General features: G+C 37.8%; 5 protein-coding genes across 5 annotated transcripts; all 5 read left to right on the top strand.

Annotated features, from left to right (window-relative positions):
- Nucleotides 1-7: 7 nt before the first annotated feature.
- On the top strand, nt 8-2,698 carry LOC114932878 (uncharacterized). Its single transcript, XM_085489568.1, has 2 exons — nt 8-2,177; nt 2,531-2,698. Exon 1 carries the CDS (start codon nt 427-429, stop codon nt 2,173-2,175), a length of 1,749 nt encoding a protein of 582 aa, XP_085345694.1. The 5' UTR covers nt 8-426; the 3' UTR covers nt 2,176-2,177; nt 2,531-2,698.
- A 13,941-nt stretch (nt 2,699-16,639) lies between these two features.
- Nucleotides 16,640-17,410, top strand: LOC146719755 (uncharacterized). The gene has a single exon (XM_085489577.1). The coding sequence runs from the start codon at nt 16,640-16,642 to the stop codon at nt 17,408-17,410; it is 771 nt and encodes a 256-aa protein (XP_085345703.1).
- Nucleotides 17,411-18,381: 971 nt separating this feature from the next.
- On the top strand, nt 18,382-18,909 carry LOC114945559 (uncharacterized). Its single transcript, XM_029321814.1, has one exon. The coding sequence runs from the start codon at nt 18,382-18,384 to the stop codon at nt 18,907-18,909; it is 528 nt and encodes a 175-aa protein (XP_029177647.1).
- A 5,606-nt stretch (nt 18,910-24,515) lies between these two features.
- On the top strand, nt 24,516-25,121 carry LOC146719754 (protein CFDP2-like). The gene has a single exon (XM_085489576.1). The coding sequence runs from the start codon at nt 24,516-24,518 to the stop codon at nt 25,119-25,121; it is 606 nt and encodes a 201-aa protein (XP_085345702.1).
- Nucleotides 25,122-26,922: 1,801 nt separating this feature from the next.
- Nucleotides 26,923-27,508, top strand: LOC146719753 (uncharacterized). Its single transcript, XM_085489575.1, has 2 exons — nt 26,923-27,168; nt 27,242-27,508. The coding sequence occupies exons 1-2, from the start codon at nt 26,923-26,925 to the stop codon at nt 27,506-27,508; spliced, it is 513 nt and encodes a 170-aa protein (XP_085345701.1).
- The last annotated feature ends 278 nt before the right edge of the window (nt 27,509-27,786 follow it).

Below are 27,786 nucleotides of genomic sequence, written 5' to 3'. Positions count from 1 at the left end.
GGTTAAGGGGTTAGGCCACTGTAGAAATTTCAAAAAATCGTTTTTTTTTTTTTTTGCTTAAATGATGCTTTAAGATCTTAGAAATAAGAAAAAAAAGGTTTTATAACAGATACAAATTCCTAAGTGTCATTTTTGGAAGTTCAAAGCATCTTACCTTTCGGTAAGATTTGAAGCGTTTGCGAAGGGATCCTTCTGAGAATAATAAACGGATTAGTTACGCACAGTTCAGCTTGAGTAAGATTTTCTTAGGTTCCTAGTGAACGTGTAGATGGCATTAGTAATATAATAGAGCAAATGTGTTAGTATAGGGTCAGTACAGCCGTTGGAACGATACAGTGTACACGACATTTTTATCTCTCTTACATTTTCGGATACAAAATCTGTATATCGATTATACGCTTGATAAAATTAGTGATTGCTGGTACAATGAGTGGAAGAGTACCACAGAGTCGTAAAAGTACGAGAGGTAGTAAGAGCTATGAGTATAGATCGAAGATATCAGGCAAGAGACCGTTGAATCGATTTGAAATGGAGGCTCCGCCTCCAGAGAGCGTCGGTACTTCTGCTAAGAAACTGAGGAGATCTGAAGAGTCATATAACGAAATTAAAGTGAATGAAACTTTTGGCTACCGTTTACTAAATTTTATTGCGGTTTTTACTGCACTTTCGGAATCTGTTGTGTGTAAAACGTGCCATTCTAAAGTGACATTTAGCGAAAGCAGCAAACGAGGCTTGGGATTCAAAATCGTTCTTTCTTGTGAGAACTGCGACGACATTTTCATTCCGAATTGTCCTTTTATTGATAATGCATTTGAAATAAATCGTAGAATGATTTTTGCTATGCGATTATTGGGTATTGGTCTTCATGGAATAGAAAAGTTTTGCGCCTTCATGGATCTTCCTCGACCAATTTTTCATTCATTTTACGATAAACTCACGCGCACAATTTTACACGCAACTGAAACAGTTGCTAAAAAAAGTATGCTTATGGCAGCTCAAGAAGAAAAGGCTTTGTCTCTAGAAAAAGGTCAAACAGATGGTTTAACAGTGTCAGGCGATGGATCGTGGAGAAAACGTGGCTTTTCATCACTGTTCGGATTGGTAACATTAATTGGATGGTTCTCTGGAAAAATAATTGACATTGTTGTGAAGTCTAAGTATTGTAAAACTTGTGAGTTTTGGGAAAAAAAAGTTGACACTACAGAATACGAAGAATGGAAAACATCACACGCCAACGAATGTCAAGCGAATCACGAGGGATCAGCCGGCAAAATGGAAGTCGACGCAGTCATAGAAATGTTCCAACGCTCAGAACAATTGCATCAGGTGAAATACGTAAATTACATTGGAGATGGAGATTCCAAAACTTTTAAGGGTCTTTTGGAATCACAACAAGTAGAAAATTCATCAGTAAAGAAAAAGGAATGTATTGATCATGTTCAAAAACGAATGGGTACTCGCCTTCGCAAGTTGAAGAATGCCATGAAAGGACTTGGAGGAAAAGGCAAATTGACTGCTAAACTTATAGATGAATTGTCTGTTTATTTCGGATTAGCTATCCGTCGTAATCATAATTCAATTGAAAATATGAGGCGAGAGATCTGGGCGACCCTTTATCATAAATTATCCACAGACGAAAAGCCACAGCACGATAAATGCCCGCCCGGTAAAGATTCGTGGTGCAAGTGGCAACTGGCGAAAGCCACTAATAAATTAGCTGAATTTAAGCATAAGCCAGCTCTTCCTCAAATGGTTTTTGATGCTATTAAGCCAATCTATGAAGAATTAAGTAGTGACGATCTTCTTAAACGTTGTTTAGGTGGCTACACCCAAAACAGTAACGAAAGTTACAACGCTTTGATTTGGTCAATGGCTCCAAAATCAGTTTCCAGCGGCAAAATTATTATCGATACAGCAAGTAATATTGCTGTTTGTACATACAATGATGGATATTCCAACCTTATGAAGATTATGGGAGAATTAAGCATAACAATTGGACCGAACTGCTACAATTATTGCCTCGAGACTGACGCGCGACGCATCAAACTTTCGGAGCGCTCGTTGACAGATGCTGCAAAAGAGGCTCGATCATCACTAAAATCGACCAAGAAGGACCAGGAGGAGAAGAACATTAATGAGGAAGGTCAATTATATGGTGCAGGCATCGCAGATTAAAGGTAAACGAAAAATTTCTATCGCTGATTGTTACATAAAACTTTAAACGCGTTTTTCTCGAAATCACTTTTTTCAAACTGGGCGACCTCATAACTCCCACAAATCTTGACCGATTTACTTCAAATTTAAACTGTAGCTTCTAAGATACATTTGTCAGCGAACTACGTACGGATTTTACGTTTCGTTGTAAACTTTTTTTTTTACAAACAATTTTGTGCAAAATTTTTCGTCAAAAAATGAAACTTTTTCTTCAAACTTGTGTCATTTTTACAAAAACAATTATTTTTTAATTTCCGTACGTAGTTCGCTAGCTAATGATATAAAGAATTAAAAAAAATTTGGTTTTTTGTTCTAGAGCAAAAATTGGAGCAGCTAGTAGGTCGCCCGTAAGGCACTGTCCGAAACGAGTGGTCATCGTTGCAGAGCTCTGTCACCGCCATTTTGTAAAAAAAAAATGCAAAAAAATTTTTTTTATATATTTCGAAGTATGTAAGATTAAGTACTTAAAAAGGATTTTCTATCACTGTTTTTGTTTTATAGTAAAAAATTATCAAAAATAGGCCTTTTTTGGGCGCTCTACAGTGGCCTAACCCCTTAAAGAGGAAAGGGAAATAGAAGGAGGAAGGAAAGGAGAAGCAGAGGTTAGAAAGGTTAGAGAGGAAAGGGGATAGAAGAAAAGAGAAGGCAAGAGGGAGGAATAGAGGAAAGGAGAATAGATGGGAGAGGAAGGAAAGAAGGATAGAACGGTAGATAGGGAGAAAGGAAGAGAGACAGAAGAAAATAGAAAAAAAGAAGAGAAAAGGGGAAGGGGGAAAGGAACCTAGAGAATTGTAAGGTCGCGAAATGGCCAGGCGAGAAAGAAGAGAGGAATTTATTATGTATGCAATGGGGAAAGGTGAGGGGGGAAGGAAAAGGCAGGTTTTGTATTTGTTAAAGATGGATGAGAGAGACGGGACAAAAAGGACGGAAGACCGGGACAGAGGCAGAGAAAGCAGAAAGAAGGAGATGGAAAAGGAGGAGCAAGAGAGAGAAGAGGACAGGAAGAGGTAGGATGAGAAGAGCTTAAGTGACGATGGAGGTTGAAGGAGAAAGAAAGGAAGTAGGAGGAGAGAGAGTCAAAAAGGAGAGGACAGCCGGAAAGTACCATCCATCCATCCAGACAGAGGGAGGATAGAGGAGAAGGAAAAAGAGAGAACGAGGAAAGAAGAAGGGTGGATGAGGAAGGCTGTCGAGGAAAAACAGAAGGGAAGAGAAAGGAAGGGGAGATAAGATTATTGTACGAAGAAATGTATGAATGGAATGTAAAGGGCATATTGTAAAGACGAGAAAAAGAGGAGATTGTAAGAGGTTTGGCGGCCCTCTGAAAACGCCCGGCAACTCCGAGGGGAGTCCGAATAAACTATATATATATATATATATATATATATCGACAGCCTACCTATATATATATATATATATCGACAGCCTATCTATATATATATATATATATATATATATATATTACGCAACTAACACTATTCCAACTAACCCGATAAAAAAATATTAGCTTTACAAATATATACCTATTATTTACATATTATAAAATAACCTTATATATAATTATATATTATATATAATGTTGGAGAGCGAACGAAAACCGACGGAATATCGGCGGCCGAGAATCGCTGATCCACACTCGATCTCGATGTCCGAGACCGAAGGTCGCACGATCGAAAACATGTTTTCGATCTCTGGATCGACACTCGGCTATTGTCAGAGCAACAATTCAGCGTTCTTGACAGTTTTTATATATATTTGTAACATTTCTCTTCGGCAGCGCGGGCGTCCTTCTCCTTGCTTGCAGGGTGGATCGAGGAGCTCGGGGCAGGGAGAAGGAGGCCCCGCGCATACCGTTGCGCGCTTTTCCGGGCTAGTTCGATCTGAGATTGTCCCGCGATTGTCACGCGAGCGAACGACTTTGTCACACGAGCGAGCATCGATTATAACTGTACAATTTATCTTAAATATACTTGTGAGTGGAGTAAGTATTGAGTGAAGTGTCATCGGATCCCGCCACGTCTACTAATACACATCCCTCTCCGTCTCTAACCGTATTCGAGCCAACATTCGAACGGCGAAACGAGAACATATAATATATAAGAAATTTCTTAATGTCCTCTCTGCTTTAACCCCCCTGCACGATGTGTCACGAAATGTCATTAAACTATGTCACCGAACTTTCAGCGCAATTACATTCACATCTCTCTCTACCGATATCATCAACAGCCAATCGTATACGCGGAAAAGAATCAACAATGTATTCAAAACGCAAACTTCTCAGGTTTACATAATTTTTTTTATTAGAGATTAGACAACATAAGCACGCGCTGCGCGCACGATTGTCTGGTTTCGTTTTATGATTTTATTTAATTTTATTTTGAACTCTACTGTCAAACTGTTAATAATCCTCGTAATGACAGCTGCTCAATGCTACAAATATAACGCGAATCGAAACAACCAATTAGCATCGCGAAAAAGCGACAACAATAAACTTTGAGAAATGCGATTATCGACTTTACATGCCTTTTTTAGAAATGGATTATATAAAATTTTGACAACTGTCAAACTGTTAACTCTCTCAACTGCTCAATGCCTATGAATCTAACGTATAACAACGGCAACTCTAGAGAGCCAATCAGCATCGCGGAAAAGCGACAACAATATCAATAACATGCCTTTTTTAGAATAGGAGACTAGCACTACAAGCGCGCGCCATTAGTATTATTTTAATTTTTTTATCACACATATATATCGTAAGACTTCCTGCGCAACTCGACTACAAATCAGACACGCGAAAAAGACAACAACGTGACTCAAAACACAAACTTCACGCGTTTCATGACTTTTTTTATTATGGAAATGTAGACAAAAGTTGTAAACAATAATAAGAATTTTTAGGTCGGCTCTTTTAATTTAAAACACGATATACACCTCCTTCTTCTCGGCCACAAAGCCCAACGCGATTGGAAGAACATTCGCCCGGCAAGCGGAAGGTCTCGGGTTCGATTCCCGATTTAGCCAACTTTCGGACCAACATTTTTCGCGCCTATTTCTTTACAGGAAAAGTAAAAGAAGTACAAAAAGAATTCTTGAGATCCCAAACATAGGATACAGATTCTCAGATTCCTTAATTTCGCAATAACATCACGTTGGGCTCTGTGGCCGAGAAGAAGGAGGTGTATATCGTGTTTTAAAAGTTGTAAAGTTTTATCTTAATAGTTAATAATAATAATTTAACAATAATTTTCTGTATAGAATAATGACATAAATCACTTACAAGGAAACGGTCGGAAATGACCCTCACCGATTTTAATGAATTTGGAATATGAAAATCTCTCCTCCAATTTTAAAGTCGACCAAACTGGCAATAATTTATTTAAAAAATTATTAGTTAAATTACAACGTTTCGGCTGTCATTGCAGCCCTTTTCAAGTAATCTATGAACAATTATATACATATAAATATACTCTTAATGCGCTTAATCATACAAATTTACAAAAATATATATGTTTACATACCAGATTAATATTATACAATAAATCAAATTTACAGCAAACCCCCGACAAAATTAACCATTGTTTTGATGAACAATGTATAACTGACAGAAGTGAGCACGAAGAAAAATAGATGTTGACTGTTAGCAGGAAACTTAGTCACTAACGCGTTGAGAAAATAGAAAACCAGAGTACTGTGTCTTTCGCAATTTTTAAAACGTCAATACAAAGTCAAATAAATAAATAAATAAATAAATAAATATGTAACATATGACAATATAATATATTAAATAGCTTCAAGAACGCGATCATAAATCCCACTGAAATTCTCCGTATCTTTTTGTAAATTAATGCTCTTTCTTTGGTTTTTTATATAGAACATTTCTGCTATTTCTCTTTTTCTTGTTTGTTTTTCTTGATGCAGAATCACAGGAGAATCCCAGCGGAACTCATGATCGTTGCAAGTCCGATGCAAACTAACAACTGAGTGTGATGTCGTGTCTTTTTTGATGTTATTTTTATGTTCCTTAATACGTGTTTCTAAATGTTGCTTTGTTTGTCCAATATATGTAGAGTCACAATTCGCACATTCGATCTTATAAACGACATCGGTTCTTTTTAAGTTGTCAATACTATCTTTTCCTCTTTTTATCAATGTGTCTAATTTTTTAGGAACGGTATATAATACACCGATTCCATTTTTGTTTATGCAACGAGTAATATTTTCGCTCAAATCTCTAATATACGGCAACACTATAGCATTTCGTGTATCAAATTTATCTCGATTAGACGCACCAAAATTACCGCCAAATTTAATCGCCCTAAGTCTCCTGTTAATAATTTTGTTTATGACTGTTGACGGGTAACAGTTGTTACGAAGAATTCGTTTGACTAAGATGATGTTTTTTTCGTGAAACATAGGGTCCGCGAGTAAAATAGCCCTGTCCACGAGGCTTGTGATCACACTAATTTTATAACGCATCGGATGGTTCGAAAGAAAATTTATATAACGGCCTGAAAACGTAGGCTTACGGAACCAGTCAGTCGTCAATTTGCCATTAACTCGTATAACGTTTGTGTCTAAAAAACTTAAGGAACAATTGTTCTCCAATTCAAACGTAAACCTTAGTCGAGTGTGAAAGCTATTAAAAATCGTAAGCATATCCTCCACTTTACATTTCGGAATAATTGAAAAAATGTCATCAACATATCTGAAATAACAATAGGGCTCAAAATCCAATTGACGCAAACAATATGATTCCAAATCGTCCATAACCATATCAGACAAAATTGGAGACAAAGGAGACCCCATAGGCGAACCGAAAACCTGCTCGTAAAATTTTCCATCAAAAACAAAACTAGTCGAGCGCATAACCGTGTCAATAGCATGTAAAAACTGTGCCATGTTAAATGAAGTAGATTGTGAGATATCATCCCAACGATTTTCTATTGCTGCTTTTATTAATTCCCACGGTGTGTTAGTAAAAAGCGAAGTCACATCCAACGAAATCATGACATGATCGTCATCAATGTTTTTATCCTTAATAATTTCAACAAAGGACCAACTATCTTTAATGTGAGATCGAGGTTTTTTGACTGCATTTTGCAAAATCTCACTTAAATAAGATGCAATGTAATAAACCGGACTTCCTAACGTTGAAATTATGATACGAAGAGGGTAACCTACTTTATGGATCTTAGGTAAACCATAGGCACGAGGCAAATTGCCGTTAGTACATCTCAATTGTTTGTAAACTGAATCATCTATGAGTCCATTATCCAACCAAGATTTTAATAAGGTCGTGATCTTTGCGTTGAGAGCGTTTAATGGATTTTTATTAAGTGATTTATAGGTGGAAACATCTTTCAGTAAACAATTCATTTTACCCACATAGTCAGTCCGATTCATCAATACTGTGACTTGGCCCTTATCTGCTTTTGTTACGAAAATGTTACTATTTGATTTCAAAAATTTTGAACAATAAGCATATCTATTAAAAATGTAACTATCAATATGACTCACATGCTTTTGTTTACTTAAAAATTTGTGTACTGAGCTCGCTACTGAAAATCTCACATTGTCGATGTTATCCTTAGGAAACTTTCTATAATTTGCTTCTATATTTTTTATGTTTTCCAAAACCGAGATTTTCCTATCATTTTTATTATTTCTAAAAATGGGCACGCCAAACTTGTCACCCAAACTCAAAAAATTCATAACTGAATCCGGAACGCGATAATTACTAATGTTAACAATCCATTTGCTGTAATCTATTTTTGTCAATGGATTTCGAACCCCATAATACTTCCGACAAATGTAATCGAATTTCTTTCTTAAACGCCACTTTTCTTTATTATTATATTTGTAGAGAATATGCTTATTATAATCCACAAATCCGAGGACAAAATCATACGGTAAATTATTATACAATCGTTTCTCTATCTGATTCAAATTGGCACGCAAGACACGCAATTTGCAGTTGATATCCTCTATCTCTAAGTTTAATAACACGATTTTGTTACGATGCTGGAAATATAGCCATTTACGTGTGACATTTCTGCTCTGGAAAATATTTGATTTAATTGCTATACCGTTGTTAATATGCGGAGGTGAAATATCCATCCGTCTGCAACGTAGTAAAAAGATCAGCTGTTGGTATGTTTTGCAAATGTTCTTCTTAGTCTTGATCCACGATTTAAGCATCAAGGACATTTGCCTACTAAATTTCTCCGCCACATAATTAAAATAGCCTCTTTGTACAACCACCATATTATAATTTTCATTATTTATTACTGGCGACTCTTAAGGATTATCATGAATTTGGAATATGTTTTAGAGCATTGAAAAATATTAGACCCATATTTCTTTTAGCTGCGTATCTCGACATTTAAGACGTAAACCACCCCCTTAAAGAAAATCGGTTTTTTTTCTACTAGAGATAATACCGTCGAAACGATAAAAGATATTAAAAAATGTTTCAAATAAAAGTTATATGGTTTTTAATGGTCTTTAACGCAGTGCAATCAAATTTTTCAAAAATGTCCAATTTTTCGAATTCTTCCCTCCTCTCCCATAAATTTTGAAAATTTTAAAATTTTTTTATAACAATTCTGAAAGCTTATTTAATATCCAACCATATATAATAAAGTTGTATTCCAACAACGCAATTTTCAAAAAAAAGTTATAAATGCCATTATACGTGCTCCATTCGTATCTGCCAAACGCTCGCTTCTCGTGATGACCGTCTTTCCTTCGTAATCTCACAGAAAAAATGAATTATCGATCAAAAATTTATATATTACAATTTATGTATGTATATTGTATTTAATAATTAATAATTATATAAATATTTAATAAAGGAGAATGTTTAAAAAAGTCAATTTTTCGACTATCGATGGAACCTAAAATTCGAGTTCCATGGGTATCTATGAACCATATAAAATGTAAAAATGATGATCTTTTTTCCTAAAGACCTGAGGAAAATATTAAAAATCTATCAAAACTATTGAAAATAGCGTCATTCGATCGATCAGAAGACAACTATAAAATCGATGACATAGATAAATTTTCAATCAAATCAAGTTCTGGTTAAGCACTTATTAAATAGTGTTCGAGATCAATAGTGTTTTAATATCGAGATCGCAAAATTCAAGATTGCGGATCCAATATGATAGATCAGTATTGAGAGATAATAGATTCCAGGATGTAGTTACTTCCGAATAAAAGATCTGATTCCACATTCAAATACATTATGTTTTTTAGTTTGTTTATTTAAATATTTTTGTTTTATTGTTGAATAGAATTTTTTAGTTCTAACATAGAGAATATTAATAGTTCTCATATTCTCTATGGAACTCGAATTTTAAGTTCCATCGCCCTTGTAGAAATTTATCACTAGTAACGCTAATTAATCACTTATTTCGAGTACTTAAAATACTGATATACAGTAATTTAAGTACTCGAAATAAGTGATAAATTAGCGTTACTAGTAATAAATTTCTATAAGGGCGATAGTCGGAAAATCAATCTTTTTTAACATCCTTCTTTATAATAATTTATACAGAGTGCCCCAGAACTGGCGGAAAAGTTTTTAATGACAGATTCCTGATATTATTTGCAGACGATTGTTTCTTAGTGTAAATGTTGAGGAAGGCCATCATTTTTAGCATGTTCCCAATTTTTGTTATTATGTATCTTTATAACTAAGCCTTATATTAAAATTGTATTAAAGTAAACTCTACCTAAAATTAACTAAAGAATCGAAAAAGTATGTATTTAACATAATTTGTAACAGCTCTTTAGAAATTTTTAATCTACAAATAAAAAGGCAATAAGAGCTAATTAAGTTCTATACTAGTGTAACAATACAGCACGCGCCGACGATAAATAAAGCGGGGAAAAGTGCGGCACATCATTTCCCCGGTAATTATGGACTTGCGCAGTCGCCGGGGAAAATGGTACCGACGTATACATATACAAAATTTGAAACCGGCCAACGGAACCGACCGAAACAAAGGAGACAACGAAAACAATGAGGCTCGCGTCAACAACGAAACCGACGAAGGAAGGGAAAATGACAATACCAATACCGAGGAAGAAAACGCAGACGACCCCGCCGCCGAAAACACGGATGACTTCTAACCGTCAGACTCGAGCAAAGACACGTCAGTCGTTATCAGAATGGCAAACGAAACAGCCGACGTACTGCGCAAAATAGAGCAGCTCCTGGCCGAGGACGACCAGCCGTCAACCTCTGCCCACGGATCCGAACCATCGGTGTGGCCTCCACCAGCTCGGCCACCGCGAGTCGGAACCATAATACAACGATCCGACCACGTAAACCGGAAAAAGCTAGAAGGGCTCATGATGACGCCGCCGCCGCCGCCTCCAAGACGAGAGCCGCCACGTCCGAAGCCGCCAGCGACCAGGCCGAAGGACAGCACCGAGACCGAGCGGCCCCAGCTCCTGATGCCCTCCGGCCCTTTGCCACTCCCCCCCCCCCCCCCCCGATCCGGGTCTGCGTCGCACCGGAAGTCGAATTCGACGTGCCCCATTTCGCGGTGCACGTCTCCCGCAAGTACAAAATCCGAACGCCTCAAGGTCGGTGGGTCGTGCGGTTCAACAAGACCGGCGCCCTGACATACAGATGACGCATCAGTTAAAAGGTAGCCTTTTGTTTTTCTTTTGGAGGGTTCGTCTGCATAAGTAAGGCCTCAAAATTCAGGCCTCCTGAACCGAGGGGGCGATGTAACAAACAGCACGCGCCGACGATAAATAAAGCGGGGAAAAGGACGCTCGAACAATACTTTCCCCCACGATCCGTAATAATAATTTAAAAAGATACCGAACGATCCCGACGAAAAGCGGAAAATCCCGAACATACGCGAGCGGCCATATAAAAAGGCCGGGAGAATCCAAAAAGAGATATTCCGTTCCGTACCGTCTTAGGACGACTACCGCTCCGGAAAACGCAAAGGACAAGCTAGAGAGAAGAGATCGGGGGTGCCCTGTCTCCTGTGGGTGCGTTCCCACTTACTAGCCGCTTCGAGCGATTCCTGACCAAAACCGCTCCTGACATTATCCTCCAACACGATCGGCCAAAAAACACCAGAAGGTTGGGCGTTCTCCGCCTCTGTCGGGAGCTCCCGCGGCCGATCGATTATTCTAAACCAAATATTATAACAGAATTCCCTCAACCCGGTTACTCCGAAATAAACATACTTTTCGAAGAAGGAAAACCCGCGCATCAACTCTTTCACCCGGCCGCGCGCGAGAGAAAGAGAGCCGCGACAATAACACCGCGAGACCACCCCGCATCCCGGACCGCGCCGCGCCGACAACAAACGCGCCGAAACAAACGTAAACACGACCACGAGAATTTAAAGGGCCGTGCAATTAAAGTCTCGAGCCATGATCGAGACGCGAAATAATAGCGATAGCATTTCGACCGTGCGTCACCCGCGTGCTCAATTGTAACCAATGCATCTGTTGCAGTACCGATAGCGAACTCCGACGCCGAGAGAGAGAGAGATACCGTCCACAGGACCCGCGCCGAAACAAACCGACACGCACTCATCTAATACACAAAATACACACGTCATACCTTTATAAAATCATACACGCCGCCATACACACAACGATACATGCACTCCGCGAATCCATATACACACACACACACACACACACACACTTGTAAATAGTACACAGAATAAACACATTGTTAAAACCTACACCTAGTCGCACGCTTCTTGCATTTAACCCTTTCTCGAACCTTGTCGATCCCGATTGAGCGATCCGGCCGCGCCGAGAAAGCGGTCCGTTATACTAGAAATATATTTAACATTAAAAAACGACCAATACTAGACAATAAATTCTTTATTAAATTAAATATCTCATTATCCTGTTGGTGGTTTTCTTTTTATATATTGTTTGATATGTTATAAGGGTGTCTCGCTATTGTATCTATAATGTCATCTTACAGAGAATGTAAGACCAATTTTATACTTTCTTATTTGTTCAATTTTATTTTATTGTATTATTGTTAATGTTGCATATAATTATATTGTTTCAATTTTATTTAAAAAAGACCTAAACCAGAGATCGAAATGTAATGAGATATTTAATTTAATAAAAAATTTATTGTCCAGTATTGGTCGTTTTTAATGTTAAATACATACTTTTTCGATTTTTATTTTTGGCGAATTGATTACACACAATATGTCTTAATCAATTAAGACATACCTCTAATCAACTTTTAATCAACACCTGGACTTAATTATGGTGTACACACGGGTTAATGGGTTTTACCAATGGATCTCAGCAACATATGGGCATTACATCACCAATCTTTTAAAATCCTAGGTGAACACAAGAAGAAGATTTATACCGTGAGGCAGTAACTGATATTTCTAGGAAGATGTAGAAAGTTGGATTTACTTTCACCGCATATTAACTTTTTAAAAATTAATTTACAATTGTATAGGTAGTAACAGCGTGAATAGGAAATTCAGTAATAAGTTAATTTTCTTTAAATTTAATATGTTGAATTTTGAAATTAGGGACATGAATTTTAATTTGAATTTTTTACACAAGTTAGTTCGTTCGATTAAACAAAGACTTCTTAAATCTTTACCGAATGATTTGATTTATAGATTTTTTGAGTTTAATAATCATAAAATTTCTAACTTTAACTATAAAAAACGGATTAGCTTGATTAAGAAATTCAATTATTTAGTATTAAAAAGGAAAATAAGTCTTAATCCATTAGCTAACATAAATAAATCGAAATAATGAATATTAGTAAAAAAAAGATTTGTAAAGGAGTTAGCGATCTTTTGGTAAAAATTTTAGTTTACTACTAGCTAATTTTGACAATAAAGACCGTACCACGTCTCTATTGGAAACAGTGAAAAATATTGAAGTTAATCATAAAAAATTCCGTTAACAATGATCGAAACCACGCGTAATAATATAGCAAATGCAATACAAAAGTTTCTTTGCACTACGAGACATGTTAACTACATTAACAGATTTTTTATGAGTGAATATTCTAAATGTCAACGATTTTTACGTAATAATAATGACTTACTTGTAACGAAGGCTGACAAAAGTCAAATTACGGTAGTTATGAACAAAAATGACTATATTGAGAAAATGCATGCGGCTTTGAATAACGTTACGACTTATAGGAAAGTTAAAAAAGACCCCATTAAGCGTTTTTCGTCTAAAATCCATGATATGGTGTGTTCGTGGCAAGACAATGGGCTGATAAATGAAGTTACGTACAAACAATTGAATTGTACAAACGCGAATCTCCCGCGTTGTTACGGACTGCCAAAGATACACAAAGAAAATGCTCCACTTAGAATCATCGTATTCTCACTTGGAAGTCCGGCATACAATGTAGCGTGTTTCATTCACAAAACTTGGTATGATTCAATTGAAAAACCTAAATCACATATAAAAGACGGATGGTCGTTTGCCAACATCATTAATAATTACGATATACACCTCCTCTTTCTCGGCCATAGAGCCGAACGCGATGTTATTGCGAAATTAAGTAAGAAAATTAAGGAATAAGGGAATTTGTATCCTATGGTTGGGATCTCAAAAATTCTCTTTGTTCCTCTTTTAACTTCCCCTGTAAAGAAATAGGCGAGAAAAATATTAATCCGAAAGTTGGCTAAATCGGGAATTTTAAGACACAAGGTTTTTTTTTATATATTGTTTGATATGTTATAAGGGTGTCTCGCTACTGTATCTATAATGTCATCTTACAGAGAATGTAAGACCAATTTTATACTTTCTTGTTTGTTCAATTTTATTTTATTATTAATGTTGCATATAATTATAGTGTTTCAGTTTCATTTGAAAAAGACTATCGTAAAAACGATTCATTTTAATTTGTCTTTCGCGCACGAATTTGGGACCGCGCCTTATCGCGCGTAGTAATACTCGGCAGGGAGCGTGCCTAGAAGCCCCCCACTCGGGCGAGCGGACCGGAGCTAACTTAATCGCGGAGAAGAGCGGACGCACGCGTGAGGCGACACGTTTTCGCAAGAACAAGGGCGTCCAGTATATTTTACCCGCGATAACGCTTTTAGTTATACCCTTAAGTGCAACGAAACTAGCTTGTATTCTAACCAAAGCAAATAAATATTGTGAAAGAAGAAGAGTCAAAAATCTTTTCGACTACATCGCTGACGCACTCCTTCCAGAGACACGTGTGGCGAGCACATGCCCTCAGCGTAATCATTACGCAACAAAGTTGGTCCTTCGAGCCGGATTTATTATCAGTTCATCTGTGCTTCGGAAGAAAAGTGTGGAAGAACCCGGGAATCAAACGGGCGAAATTCTCCAACGCACTGTAAGCTTTCGGTATCGCAACAGGGGTATCAAATTACATCGCCGCGACAGGCGATATCTACTGCAGTACGATCTTCCGAACGGCTGGCTGACATCATTCATGCAATCAGACAGCTTCAAATATTTTGGAAGAAATCATCAACGGCATCCAGAGATTTATTCTGGATTACCAGACTACAAACACGACTAGCGACGCAGCGAGACCGACGCAACAAGGCGGCTTTCTCGAGATCGCGTCACATGCAGATATTGCAGCGATCTCTACTATATCACGATTTTCCGGACGGCTAACTGACGTTATCGAGGCAATCGGGCGGCTTCTTCCCACATCCGGAAATTATCGACGGCATCCAGAAATTCATCTCGGACAACGAGACTGCAGGCACGATCACCAACGCAGCGAGAGTGGCACATCAAGGCGGCTTCCTCGAGATCGCGTTACGTGTAAACATTGCGGTAAGGGTAATTATTTCTTAGCGGCGTCAACCCGTATTTATTTCGTATTAACAAATAAACTCATTATCAATTCAATATGACTGATATCGCATCGCTCAAAAGAAAACGCGCGACCATCAGGGCTTCATGCACGCGAGTCAAGACGTACATAGATGCCATTGTTTCCGTTACGCTGCCTATCGTAGCACAACTTAAAGAGCGTAAAATTAAATTAAACGAATATTGGTCGGATTACAATGACGTACAAACGCAAATTGAGTCACTCGACGAAAATGAAGCAAGTAATCGTGACAATTTTGAGGAGGCATTTTTTTCGTTATCCGGAAGAATGCGGGATCTCATTAAACCCACATTACCGAACTTAACGGAAGGCTCACGGTCTTCATCACGCGCTTCTGACACGGTAGAAACTCATTTCAATGTTCGGTTGCCCAAACTAAATTTGCCAACATTTTCCGGAAAATACGATGAGTGGTTTTCCTTTCACGATTCTTTAAATTCTATTATAAATTCCAATCGCACGCTAAATAATATACAAAAACTACAATATTTGAAATCTGCGCTAATTGGTAATGCGAGCAATGTCGTAGACTCTTTAGAAATTAACAATTTAAATTATGATATCGCGTGGAATCTTTTAAAGAAGCGCTACGATAATAAACGCGTTGTCGTACAAACTCATGTAAAGGCAATCATGGACCTGCCATCCATGCCTAAAGAAAATTTAGTTGATTTGCGACATATCGCTGACGGAGCGACTAAACACATCAAAGCATTAGAAGCGCTTAAGGGACGATTAAAGGAACAATATACACGGTTCTTTTCCGAGTATTTATCTCTAGGCCATATGAAACAAGTAAGTGAATTGCCGAACGAACACGAGCAGTCTTATTATTTGCCACACCATTGCGTGTTCAAAGATTCAGGACCATCGTCAAAGATTCGCGTCATTTTTGACGCTTCGTGCAAGAGCGCATCGGGCGTGTCATTAAACGATGTCTTAAGCGTTGGCCCGGTTGTGCAACAAGATTTAACGTCCATCTTACTGCAATTCCGTACATTTGCGTACGTATTAGTAGCTGACATTGTAAAAATGTACAGACAAATACTTATACATTCAACGCAAACGCGTCTGCAGAGGATATTGTGGCGAGATGACCCATCCCTAAATGTTAATATTTATGAACTAATTACAGTCACCTACGGAACGTCCTCGGCATCCTTCTTAGCCACAAGATGTTTAAAGGATTTGGCTGAGCGGCACGCATCGAAATTCCCAGTTGGATCGACACACTTTCTATATGATTTTTACGTCGACGACATGCTCACTGGAGCAGACAGCATCCAGGAAGCCAAATTGATTTGAGGTGAAACAATACAATTATTGAAACTGGGATTGTTCGAGCTCAGCAAGTGGGCTTTAAATCACCCACAGCTATTAGATTCGCTTGATAGCCAAAGCGATAAGCCGATCCCTATCGAGGATAAAACTATCTCCCATGTTCAGGGGATACAATGGAATCAAGGTGCTGACACGTTTCATTTTTCATACACGCCCTATGCAGAACACAAGGCTGTGTCAAAGCGAACTATATTATCTGAGGTCTCTATGTTGTTTGATCCCTTAGGTCTTATTGATCCTACGATAGTTATTGCCAAATTAATACTTCAGGATCTTTGGAAACTGGACGTACAGTGGGATGAATCTCCGCCGTTGCACATACATACTCATTGGTCAACAATCAAGTCGCAGCTGGTGGAATTAAATCAATTGACAATACCACGTCGAGTCAAGTTCAAGGTCAATCCACAGGCCATCCAAATACATGGATTCTGCGATGTGAGTCAACACTCCTACGGAGCTTGCGTATACATCAGAACGAGAAAGAATCTCAGCAATTATCGTGCGGAATTGCTCTGTTCTAAATCCCGCGTGGCGTCTTTAAAGGCCATATCGCTACCGCGTCTAGAACTTTCGGCGGCCCTGCTATTGGCACATCTCATCGAAAAGATCAAAGCATCGATAGACCTGTCGGACATCCAAATATACCTCTGGTCGGATTCAACCATGACTTTGAATTGGATAGCATCTCCATCTCGCAAATGGGCTGTATTTGTTGCCAATCGAGTGGGAGAAATTCAGCGATTAACCGGGTCAAAATGCTGGCGTCATGTACCGTCAGCTCAGAATCCAGCCAACATGCTGTCACGGGGACTCAACCCTTGTAATCTAATCAACGCTAGAACTTGGTGGCATAGACCAAACCTCCTTCAGCTTGATCAAAAACACTGGCCAAGCAATGATTTTCCTCAGCTGGACGAGGATGCTGCTGAAATGCGAAGGTGTTCACTACTAGCACCATTGTCGATTGTGACATAGTCGACAAATTGTTAAGCAAGTATTCCAACCTGGACAAGGCCTGCCGTATTTTAGCTTACTGCTTGAGATTTGCAAGGGCAAGCCCAAGGCAACAAACATGTTTCATATCGCATGAAGAAACTTCAGCGGCATTGCATCTGATGTGTAAGCTAATTCAACGGCGCTCTTTTCCCGAAGAATGCAAGGCGTTAACCAACGGCAAACCTATCAATCCCTCTAGCAAGATTTTATCATTATCTCCGTTTATGGACGAAACAAGGATTAGTTCGTGTAGGGGGCAGATTGAAGAATTCAAATTTGTCTTTCGCGGCATGTCATCCTATACTTTTACCTCGTGATCAACAATTAACGAAACGAATAATAATACAAGAGCATATACGCAACATGCATGCGGGAATCCAAGCTACTATGGTTGCCGTCAGACAGCAATTCTGGCCTCTGTCTTTGAGATTCGCTGCACGCAAAATCATTTTAGGTTAGTGTAAAATGTTTTAAGGCCAAGCCTACGTTTTCTGAAGCTTTAATGGCTCCCTTGCCCGCGGGTCGCGTAACAGTTTTGAGGCCATTCTCGCATTGTGGAGTTGATTACGCGGGTCCTATAACATTAAAGGAGGGTAACGTCGAAAATGTGCGAAACCATAAGGTATACATATCTGTTTGTGTTTGTTTTGCGACTAAGGCGATACACTTAGAAGTAGTAAGTAATCTAACCACTGAAACATTTATAGCCGCTTTCAAGCATTTCATATCGCGTAGAGGGAAATCATCTCATGTATTCCGATAACGAAACTACTTTTGTCGGCGCTAAAAATCAGCTTAAAGAATTCTTTGAATTTCTAAATAAAGACCAAACACAGGACAATATAAAACAATTCCTTCGCGATCAACAAATTAGCTGGAATTTCATTTCTCTTCACTCGCCACACTGCGGCGGCTTATGAGAAGCAGCGGTGAAATCTGCGAAGTACCATATGACGCGCGTTATTGGTAACGCTCATTTAACGTTTGAGGAGATGCAAACAGTTTTCTGCGAAATAGAAGCAATTTTGAACTCGCGTCCTATCACCGCGTTAAGCACAAATCCGAATGCTCTTTCTTATATAAGTCCGGGTCACTTCGTGATTGGCGCCGCTATGAATAGTCCCCCTTGTCCCGACCTAGGTGATGTAAACGAGAATCGCTTGGTACGATGGGAGCGAGTGGAGCAGCTCAGACAACACTTTTGGCGCAGGTGGAGCTGTGAATACTTAAATTCACTACAATCCCGTTCGAAGTGGAAGTCCGATAAGGGACCTCAATTGCAACCAGATCAAATAGTGCTCATAAAACAGCCAAACTTAGCTCCGTTGCATTGGCTTCTAGGGCACGTGACAGAGATTCACGTCGGAGCAGACGAGATTCCGCGTACTGCGACTGTTAAAACCGCCAAAAGTTCTTTTACGCGATCTTTGTCTAGCCTCGCGATAGTTCCCATGGAGTCGTTGGACGCGGCTTGTTAATTTCGTGCAAATTATTTGTATTTATTTTATCTATATATACCTTGTTCATTTATGTATTTTGTTTGTATTTACCGCGTCTACGACTGTTTAGCTTAAGATAACTACTAGGTATCTACAGGCAATATTATTCAATTTATTTGTAAGTTGCGGTTTTCCGTTCTTTAAGGAACGCATAGTCGTGCAAACCAAAGAGCAATTTATTTTACGTTTATTTTGAAAGTCAGTTCTTTCAAGGCGGGCGGCGCTGTATCGTAAAAACGATTCATTTTAATTTGTCTTTCACGCGCGAATTTGGGACCGCGCCTTATCGCGCGTAGTAATACTCGGCAGAGAGCGTGCCTAGGAGCTTCCCACTCGGGCGAGCGGACCAGAGCTAACTCGATCGCGGAGAAGAGCGAACGCACGCGTAAAGCGACACATTTTCGCGAGAACAAGGGCGTTCAGTATATTTTACCCGCGATAACGCTTTCAGTTATACCCTTAAGTGCAACGAAACTAGCTTGTATTCTAACCGAAGCAAATAAACATTGTGAAAGAAGAAGAGTCAAAAATCTTTTCGACCACATTGTCGCTGACGCACTCCTTCCAGAGACACGTGTGGTGGACACATGCCCTCAGCGTAATCATTACGCAACAAAGACCTAAACCAGAGGTTGAAACGTAATTTAATTTAATAAAGAATTTATTGTTCAGCATTAGTCTTAATTTCTTTAAATAATATTTAATTTTTTTAAATAATATATAATAAATATGTTTTTATTATATGTCTTTTTAAAATTAATTACGTTGCACTCGATAGGATACCTGTATCTGAAAAGTTCTTTTTTATTACAATAATAAAAAATATATTTTAACAATGAAGGATTAATTCTGTTTTATATATAAATAAAATTTTATTTTTAAAAGGAAGGAGAAATAAATAAATATATTACAAAACACTTTAATAAGTGCTTTAATTCATTATATGGTTTTGTATAAATATACATGAAATACATCGTACATTATAAAATCCCACACGAAAGATATAAGATTCATATATAGGTACGTGAACATATTTATAGTTTATATTGATTATAAACATGATGCTCGTGAAACAAATGTGTTCAAAATTGCAAAAGAAAATCATAATTCATTAAGTTAATTATCTCGATCGTATGAAATCGACATTTGCATATATAAATATACCAAAAAACCAAAAAAAGGTTCACCGGAGACAAACAAGTAGGCAATAAATTAGGATTAGTATAAAAAATATGTCAACTATCACAACATAGTTCAACCGAAAATATCTAATACCGTCCTAATCAGCCTCGTAAGAGACATGCGCCGCGCAGTCACGTGGCTTCCGAAAGCCAATCGATCACGTTATCGAGCATTTTGCGCATGCCAGGCGCGTACTTATTTCGCGCAGATCACGGGCAGCCAATTACGACAGGCGCCCTCGCGTCACCTTCGCCTCTTTTAAATTAACAGAAATTAATTGGCGCATTAAAATTAGTGGGGCTTCAGCACCGCAATGATAAAAGAAGCGCCCAAAAAATTGCGCGGCCGAGTCTTTGAGTTCTTACACGCCAAACCGCTGTTAAACCGCTGTTAAACCGATTGTAAAACCGCTAACGACCGTACTTAATTCGCTTGTCTATTGTTAAACGATTTCGGATCTTCAATTGGAACTCTTTGTTGAATTTTGTATTGTAAATTGTGTCAGTAATTAAGCTTTTGTGTTAATTAAATAACGTGGCTTAGCTTATTTGGCTCTCCAGTTCGCGCTCTCCTTCACGCGTTCGCGCATACAAAATGTTTAGTACAAAGAGATTTTTCTTATAAGAACGATATATTAAATTCGGCCCAAACTAGCCAAAAAAAATTTTTATTTTATTTCCACAACGTTTCGACCATCTGTTTTTGGTCCTTTTCAAATGAGAAACTAGAATAATACAATTAATTAAAATTAATAAAGATAAATATTTTGATGTTAAACGCAAGAAATTAAGATTTACATATTTTCTTAATAAAAGTGCAGTTAGTTGACACTGTTGTCGTTGTAGAAATAAAATAAAAATTTTCTTTGGCTAGTTTGGGTCGAATTTAATATATCGTTCCTATTCTAAATATCACTAGCGACGTTTTAAGTATTCAATTTGAGATTTTTCTTATTGATTTGCCTTGATTGGCTCTACTTTTTTTTACTTGAAACATACTTTCTCATTCTCAATTTACATATATGTAAATTATTTATTGCTACACAATTGTTTTATCATATTTAAATATATAAAAAATAAAAGTTTCAATTTATAAATTTTAATTACTTTTTATAAACTTTTATGTTTATAAATATATAAATTGTTATAAATTAAATTATTAAATATTTATATAATTATTAATTATTAAGTACAATATACAATATAAATTGTAATATATAAATTTTTTATTGATAATTTATTCTTTCTGAGAGAGATTATGAAGGAAAGACGGTCATCACGAGTAGCGAGCGTTTGGTCGATACGAATGGAGCGCGTATAATGGCATTTCTAACTTTTTTCTAAAAATTGCGTTGTTGCAATATAACTTTATTATATATGGATTTGATATTAAATAGGCTTTCAGGATTGTTATAAAGAAATTTTTTAATCTTCAAAAATTATTGGAGAGGAGGGGAGAATTCGAAAAATTAGATATTTTTGAAAAATTTGATTGCACTGCGTTAAAGACCATTAAAAACTATATAACTTTTATTTGAAACATTTTTAAATATCTTTTACCGTTTCCACGATATTATTTCAGAAATTAAAAAACCGATTTTTTAAGAGGATGGTTTACCTCCTAAATGTCGAGATACACAGCTAAAAAAATACGGGTCTAATATTAAGTTGAGTCTTAAGTCATTTCGGTTTTTACCAATAGATGTCTACACTTATATTTTTAACCAACTATCTTCAGTCCAATCATCTAATCCAAATACCATTTAACAGTAGGCACTTCAATTGTCATTTAAAAAAAAATAAGTGAATCGATTCAGTAGTCGTCGTACAGCAGTGGTCGAAAGATGGAAAAGCAAACCAAGGAATATCGCTATGTTTTACTTTTTTACTTCAGAAAAGGAAAAAACGCTACGCAAGCCTATAAAAAATTATGTGCTGTGTACAGTAAAAATTGCTTAACAGAACGCCAGTGCCAGAATTGGTTTGCCAAATTCCGTTCCGGTAATTTCAATGTCAAAGATGCGCCACGTTCAGGAAGGTCAGTTGAAACCGAAAACGACAAAATAAAGGCATTAATCGAAGCAAACCGCTGTTACACGACTCGAGAAGTGGCAGAAATATTAAACATTTCTCAAACGACCGTGGAAAGACATTTGCACAAGCTGGGACGTTAGTAAGCTCAATATTTGGGTTCCACATAAACTTAAAAAAATTCACTTAACAAAGCGCATAAATTCCTGCGACAAGCTCTTAAAAAACAATGAAAATGATCCATTTTCTAACATATTGTCACTGGCGATGAGAAATGGATAGTTTACGACAATGTCGTGCGAAAACGATCATGGTGCAAGCCCGGTGAACAAGCTGCAACCACTTCGAAAGCAGATATTCATCAAAAGAAGGTTATGCTCTCAATTTGGTGGGATTACAAAGGCGTCGTTTATTTTAAGCGACTACCACAGAACCAAACCATCAATACAGATGTGTACTGTCGTCCAATTGGACAAATTGAATAAAGCCATCAATGAGAAGCGGCCAGAATTGACAAATCGTAAGAGTGTTGTGTTCCACCATGACAACGCGAGACCACACACAAGTTTGGTGACCCGCCAGAAGTTGCTGGAGCTTGGATGTCCATCGCCGTCTGACAACCATCTGTTTCGATCTTTGCAAAACTCCTTGAATGGTAAACAATTCAATTTAGACAATGGTGTCAAACAGCACTTGCTTCAGTTTTTTGCTGATAAAGGTCAGAAGTTCTTTGAGCGTGGCATCATGATGTTACCCAAAAGATGGCAAAAGGTCATCAAAAAAAATGGTCAATACACTGAATAATATTATTTCTTTCTATAAAAAAATCGTCTTTGAATATCATAGTAAAAAACCAAAATGACTCAATCCAATATTTTTCAATGCTCTAAAACATATTCCAAATTCATTAAAATCGGTGAGGATCAGTTCCGACCGTTTCCTTGTTAGTAAAAAAACATAGCTATTTTTAAGAAAATATATGCAGTTGCACATTACAAATTGCAAATTTTTAATCACAAACTGTAAAAAATCTTATTGCATTAACAAAAATTCTGTTCGAAAATGAACGAAATGGAATTACTACTTCTACCAAAATTCTTAATGCAACAAGCATCTTGTTTACACAACAAATAGTTGTTTGAGGGATTGATTTATGTAAGAAAATTATTGTAGATTTAAAAAAAGGTAAATATTGTAGGCCAACTAAACGAGCAATTAAATAAGATCTAAAGATTTATTAATAATTAAATAATTAAATTCTCATTCCGTTAGAAAAACATACAATATACAGCGTAAACGTTTTGACTGCACTACAGTTTTTTTCAATACATAAAAATCAAATATTAAAATACAAAGTTAAATATTAAAATACAAAGTTGATTAAATATTAAAATACAAAGTTAAACGATTCTTCGCTGATGACCAATAGATGAGTAAGACGATTGGTCTAAGATTCTAAGTTTTGCGACATTTAATCATGCTGTGGATATTTTACGCGAATTAAATTAATATCAGAGAAAATTAAAAAATCTTTCAACTTACATTATCATTTTAACAAGTTCTTCTTCTCGACATTTCAAGTGTGTGTTGCGAAGTCTAGATAACAAATGTCAAGGTAGAGAGCGTGATGTATTTATTTATTACCAATGTTTTTTCTAAACTATGATTCAGCTAATTTTTTAAGTATGTCAAAATAACTACTGTCTAGCAATTCGGTGTCTCTGTTTAAATTAATTCCATTTTTCTGTTCTTTAATGTGGATCATTTCAGATATTAGCCTTTTATGGTAATTCTTTTCATGATCCATAATCTTAGTGTTATCCCAGTCAAATGTATGCTGTTCATTTAGAATGTATTCCGTGACAACCGAATGTTTAGCAGAGTCTAATTTAATATTATTTTTATGTTTTTTGAGTCTCGTTCCTAACTGTCTTTTTGTCTGTCCGACATATGTGGCGTCACAATCATTGCAATTCAATCTATAAATAACATTAGAATTCGTGGGACAATCATTTCTGTCCTTTTGAACCCTTATGAAGTCATTCAATTTTTTAATGCAATGATATCCAACCACTACGTCAGGTCTTCTTATTGCTGAAGCGACTTTATCAGAAATTGATTCTATATATGGTATGACAAAATATTTAATGTTCGTATTTGTGTTATTAGTATATATTATATTGTTGTTGTTAGACTTGTTAAATTTCTTCGTTGAAAGATGTTTCAATCTGCGTTTTATTTCTATGAAAATAAAGTCAAGAGGATAACCATTGGATAGCAAAATATTAATAGCTTTCTCTATATTTTTTTGTTCGAGGTGTGAAATGTGCGACCGGCCAAAAAGAGGCGGAAACCAGGCCTCATCTGGAAAGTATGCGACTGGTTAACAAATACAAAAAGAACAAACCGCTTAGGATAGCGACGTGGAATGTCCGGACTCTATTTCAGGCGGGAAAACTAAGGAACGCGTGCTTAGAAATGCAAAGAATGAATCTCGACATTCTAGGAATGTGTGAGATCCGATGGCCTGATGACGGGCAACTCAGAACGGATGGAACGACTCTGTACTACTCTGGAAGCCCCGAAGAAAACACCAATCATAGGCATGAAGTGGCCATCCTTGTGTCGCAGCGACTGGTCAAGTGTGTCACCTTCTTCGTTCCGGTCTCAGAACGCTGCATGCTTCTTCAGTTAAAAGGGCACCCCAAAAACATTAACCTGATCCAGATTTATGCACCAACACAGGACAAACCACAGGAAGAAATTGAAAAATTCTACGAACAAATAGATAACCTGGTGAGAGCGCTTAATGATCAAGACATTAATATAGTAATGGGTGATCTAAATGCTAAAATCGACAGAGGACGGGTTGATAAGACTGTGGACCCCCATGGACTAGGGCAAAGAAACGAAAGAAGAGACAGGCTGTTGCAGTTTTGTCAGGAGAAGAAGCTGATCATCGCAAACACATGGTTCTAACTCCCACCTCGTCACCTATACACTTGGCGATCCCCACTCGACGATGCTCAGAACAACGTGAGAATCAGGAACCAGATCGACTACATCATGATCAATAGTCGTTTTCGAAACTGTGTCAAGAGCGTAAAAACGTACCCGGGTGCGGACATCAATTCAGATCACAATCCAGTTGTGACGAAGATCCATCTGCGTCTGAAAGTGCAGAGACGAAAGCAGATGGCTAAAAGAATCAATATCAAAAGTCTGAAGAACCCCAAGACTAGGGACAACTGTTCGGGTACCCTGAACAGAAAAATTGCGGCACTAAACGCTTGCTCTAAACTCAATGTGGAGGAAACCTGGAATCAACTGAAAAAGGTAATCGGGGAAACAGCAGAGGAACAGTTAGGGCACGAGTTAAATGAGGGGAAGAAGGAATGGATGACTAGCGAAATCCTGGACTTAATGGAACAACGTAGAAGAAACAAAAACGATGAAACAACATATAGGAACATCTAGAGAACCATCAAGAGGAAGATTAGGGAAGCAAAGGAAGCATGGATCAGTGCAAAATGTCAAGAGATAGAAGAGCTTGAAAAAAGACATGACAACTTTAACCTCCACAAAAGAGTGAAGGAGATGACAAATACCACCCGGAAAAGAGCTGTTGCAAAGTTAGTTAATAACAACAACAAACTGGTTGTGGACAAGGAAGAACAAACAAAAGTTTGGAGAGACTACATCACAGACCTCTTCAACGATGATCGTTCGGAGACCGACAACACTGATGAAGAATTGGAAAGTCCAGAAATAATCAAGGACGAAGTGAGAAAAGCCTTAAGCCAAACAAAAACAGGGAAGGCAGTTGGACCGGATAAAGTGCACGCGGAATTACTCAGGCTGATTGACATTGATAACAGCGACATTCTTTTGAAAATATTTAACAACATTTACACAACAGGGAACATTCCTAGAGACTGGCTAGTATCCACCTTCATCAGCTTACCCAAAAAATCAAATGCGAAACAATGCAAGGATTATAGGCTTATCAGCCTCATGAGCCACGCATTGAAAGTATTCTTAAGAATCCTGCACACTCGATTAAGGATGAAAATAGATGAGAATATTGGGGAAACTCAATTTGGATTCAGGAACGGTTTAGGGACAAGAGAGGCTCTGTTCTCGATGCAGGTCCTTGTTCAGAAATGCTTGGACCAACAGAAAAGTGTCTTTATTTGCTTTATCGATTATGAGAAAGCCTTCGACAACGTGAAGCATGACATCAGCCAACTCAAGCGCGTCGGGCTGGACAGTAGAGACATAAACATCATAAAGAGGCTATACTGGAAGCAAAGAGCCCGGATCAGGATAGGAGACCGCCACTCTGAAGAGATTGAGATTTTGAAAGGGGTGAGACAAGGATGCATTCTATCACCGGTTCTCTTCAACCTATACTCTAAAACCATATTCCGAAATGCCTTAGAAGAAGACAAAGGAATAAAGATCAACGGCCAGCGAATTAACAACATCCGCTACGCGGATGATACCGCGGTCGTTGCTGACAATATAGAGGATCTACAATGGCTTATGGACAAGATCAACGAGGAGAGTAAAAAATTTGGACTTAAGATGAATATCCAAAAGACAAAGATCTTAGTAGTCCAGCAAGAGCAAAATAGACAATGCAACAATCACCTTGGATGGAGAGCGGATTGAAAGGGTACCAAGAGTCAAATACCTCGGCTGCTGGTTGAATGAGGAATGGAACCCCGATGCGGAAATTAAAATCAGGATCGAGGTGGCGAGAGGAGTATTCCAGAGAATGAGAAGTCTCATCTGCGATCGTGGTCTTCCGCTTGAAACTCGATGGCGTATAGTGAGATGCTATGTGTGGCCGGTACTGCTTTACGGGGTGGAGGGCTGGTCGCTGAAAGTTACTTCAATGAACAAATTGGAAGCGTTTGAGATGTGGCTGCACCGCAGAATGTTGAGAATCCCATGGGTGGGCCGCGTCACCAACATCGAAGTGCTCCGCCGCGCCGGGAGGACACGCGAAGTCCTAACAACAGTAAAGCGTAGAAAAGCTGCATACTTCGGCCACATATTCCGAAACAATAGCTTTCTACAACTCATCATTGAAGGCAAAGTGGAAGGAAGACGCGGAATTGGTCGGAAAAAGCTCTCGTGGTTGCGAAACCTGCGACAGTGGTTCGGTCCGAAACAATAAGTATAGCTTTCTACAACTCATCATTGAAGGCAAAGTGGAAGGAAGACGCGGAATTGGTCGGAAAAAGCTCTCGTGGTTGCGAAACCTGCGACAGTGGTTCGGCATCTCCAGTGCGGCTACGTTGATCCGATGCGCGCAAAATAAAGAAGAGTATCACATGATGGTCACCAACCTTTTGTAAGGAGACGGCACCAGAAGAAGAATATTTTTTTGTGAAATTGGGAATGTGATAGCAATATAGCTCTATCTACCAAGCTATAAATCGTTCCTATTTTATGACAAGTCAGATGATTTGAAAAAAATGAGAGTAATCTACCTGAGAATGTCTTTTTGTGATACCAATCTAAATAAATTTTATTATCTATTACTTTGATCATTATGTCTAAAAAGCTTATACACCGATTATCCTCTTTTTCTAATGTAAATTTTAGTCTATCGTTATAATTGTTGAATTCGTTC

This window comes from Nylanderia fulva, unplaced genomic scaffold (assembly GCF_048542155.1).
Source record: "Nylanderia fulva isolate GAGA-0341 unplaced genomic scaffold, ASM4854215v1 Scaffold88, whole genome shotgun sequence".
NCBI classification, from domain to species: Eukaryota; Metazoa; Arthropoda; class Insecta; order Hymenoptera; family Formicidae; genus Nylanderia; species Nylanderia fulva.
This window is presented reverse-complemented; position numbering and strand designations above follow the sequence as displayed.

Bases quoted from the DNA above. Each gene is read 5' to 3' on its own strand.
- LOC114932878 (XM_085489568.1), top strand. From the start codon at position 427: ATGAGTGGAAGAGTACCACAGAGTCGTAAAAGTACGAGAGGTAGTAAG.
- LOC146719755 (XM_085489577.1), top strand. From the start codon at position 16,640: ATGTTGTTTGATCCCTTAGGTCTTATTGATCCTACGATAGTTATTGCC.
- LOC114945559 (XM_029321814.1), top strand. From the start codon at position 18,382: ATGACGCGCGTTATTGGTAACGCTCATTTAACGTTTGAGGAGATGCAA.
- LOC146719754 (XM_085489576.1), top strand. From the start codon at position 24,516: ATGCGACTGGTTAACAAATACAAAAAGAACAAACCGCTTAGGATAGCG.
- LOC146719753 (XM_085489575.1), top strand. From the start codon at position 26,923: ATGAGAAGTCTCATCTGCGATCGTGGTCTTCCGCTTGAAACTCGATGG. The intron at 27,169-27,241 runs GTAAAGCGTAGA...TCATCATTGAAG, and splicing joins CACGCGAAGTCCTAACAACA to GCAAAGTGGAAGGAAGACGC.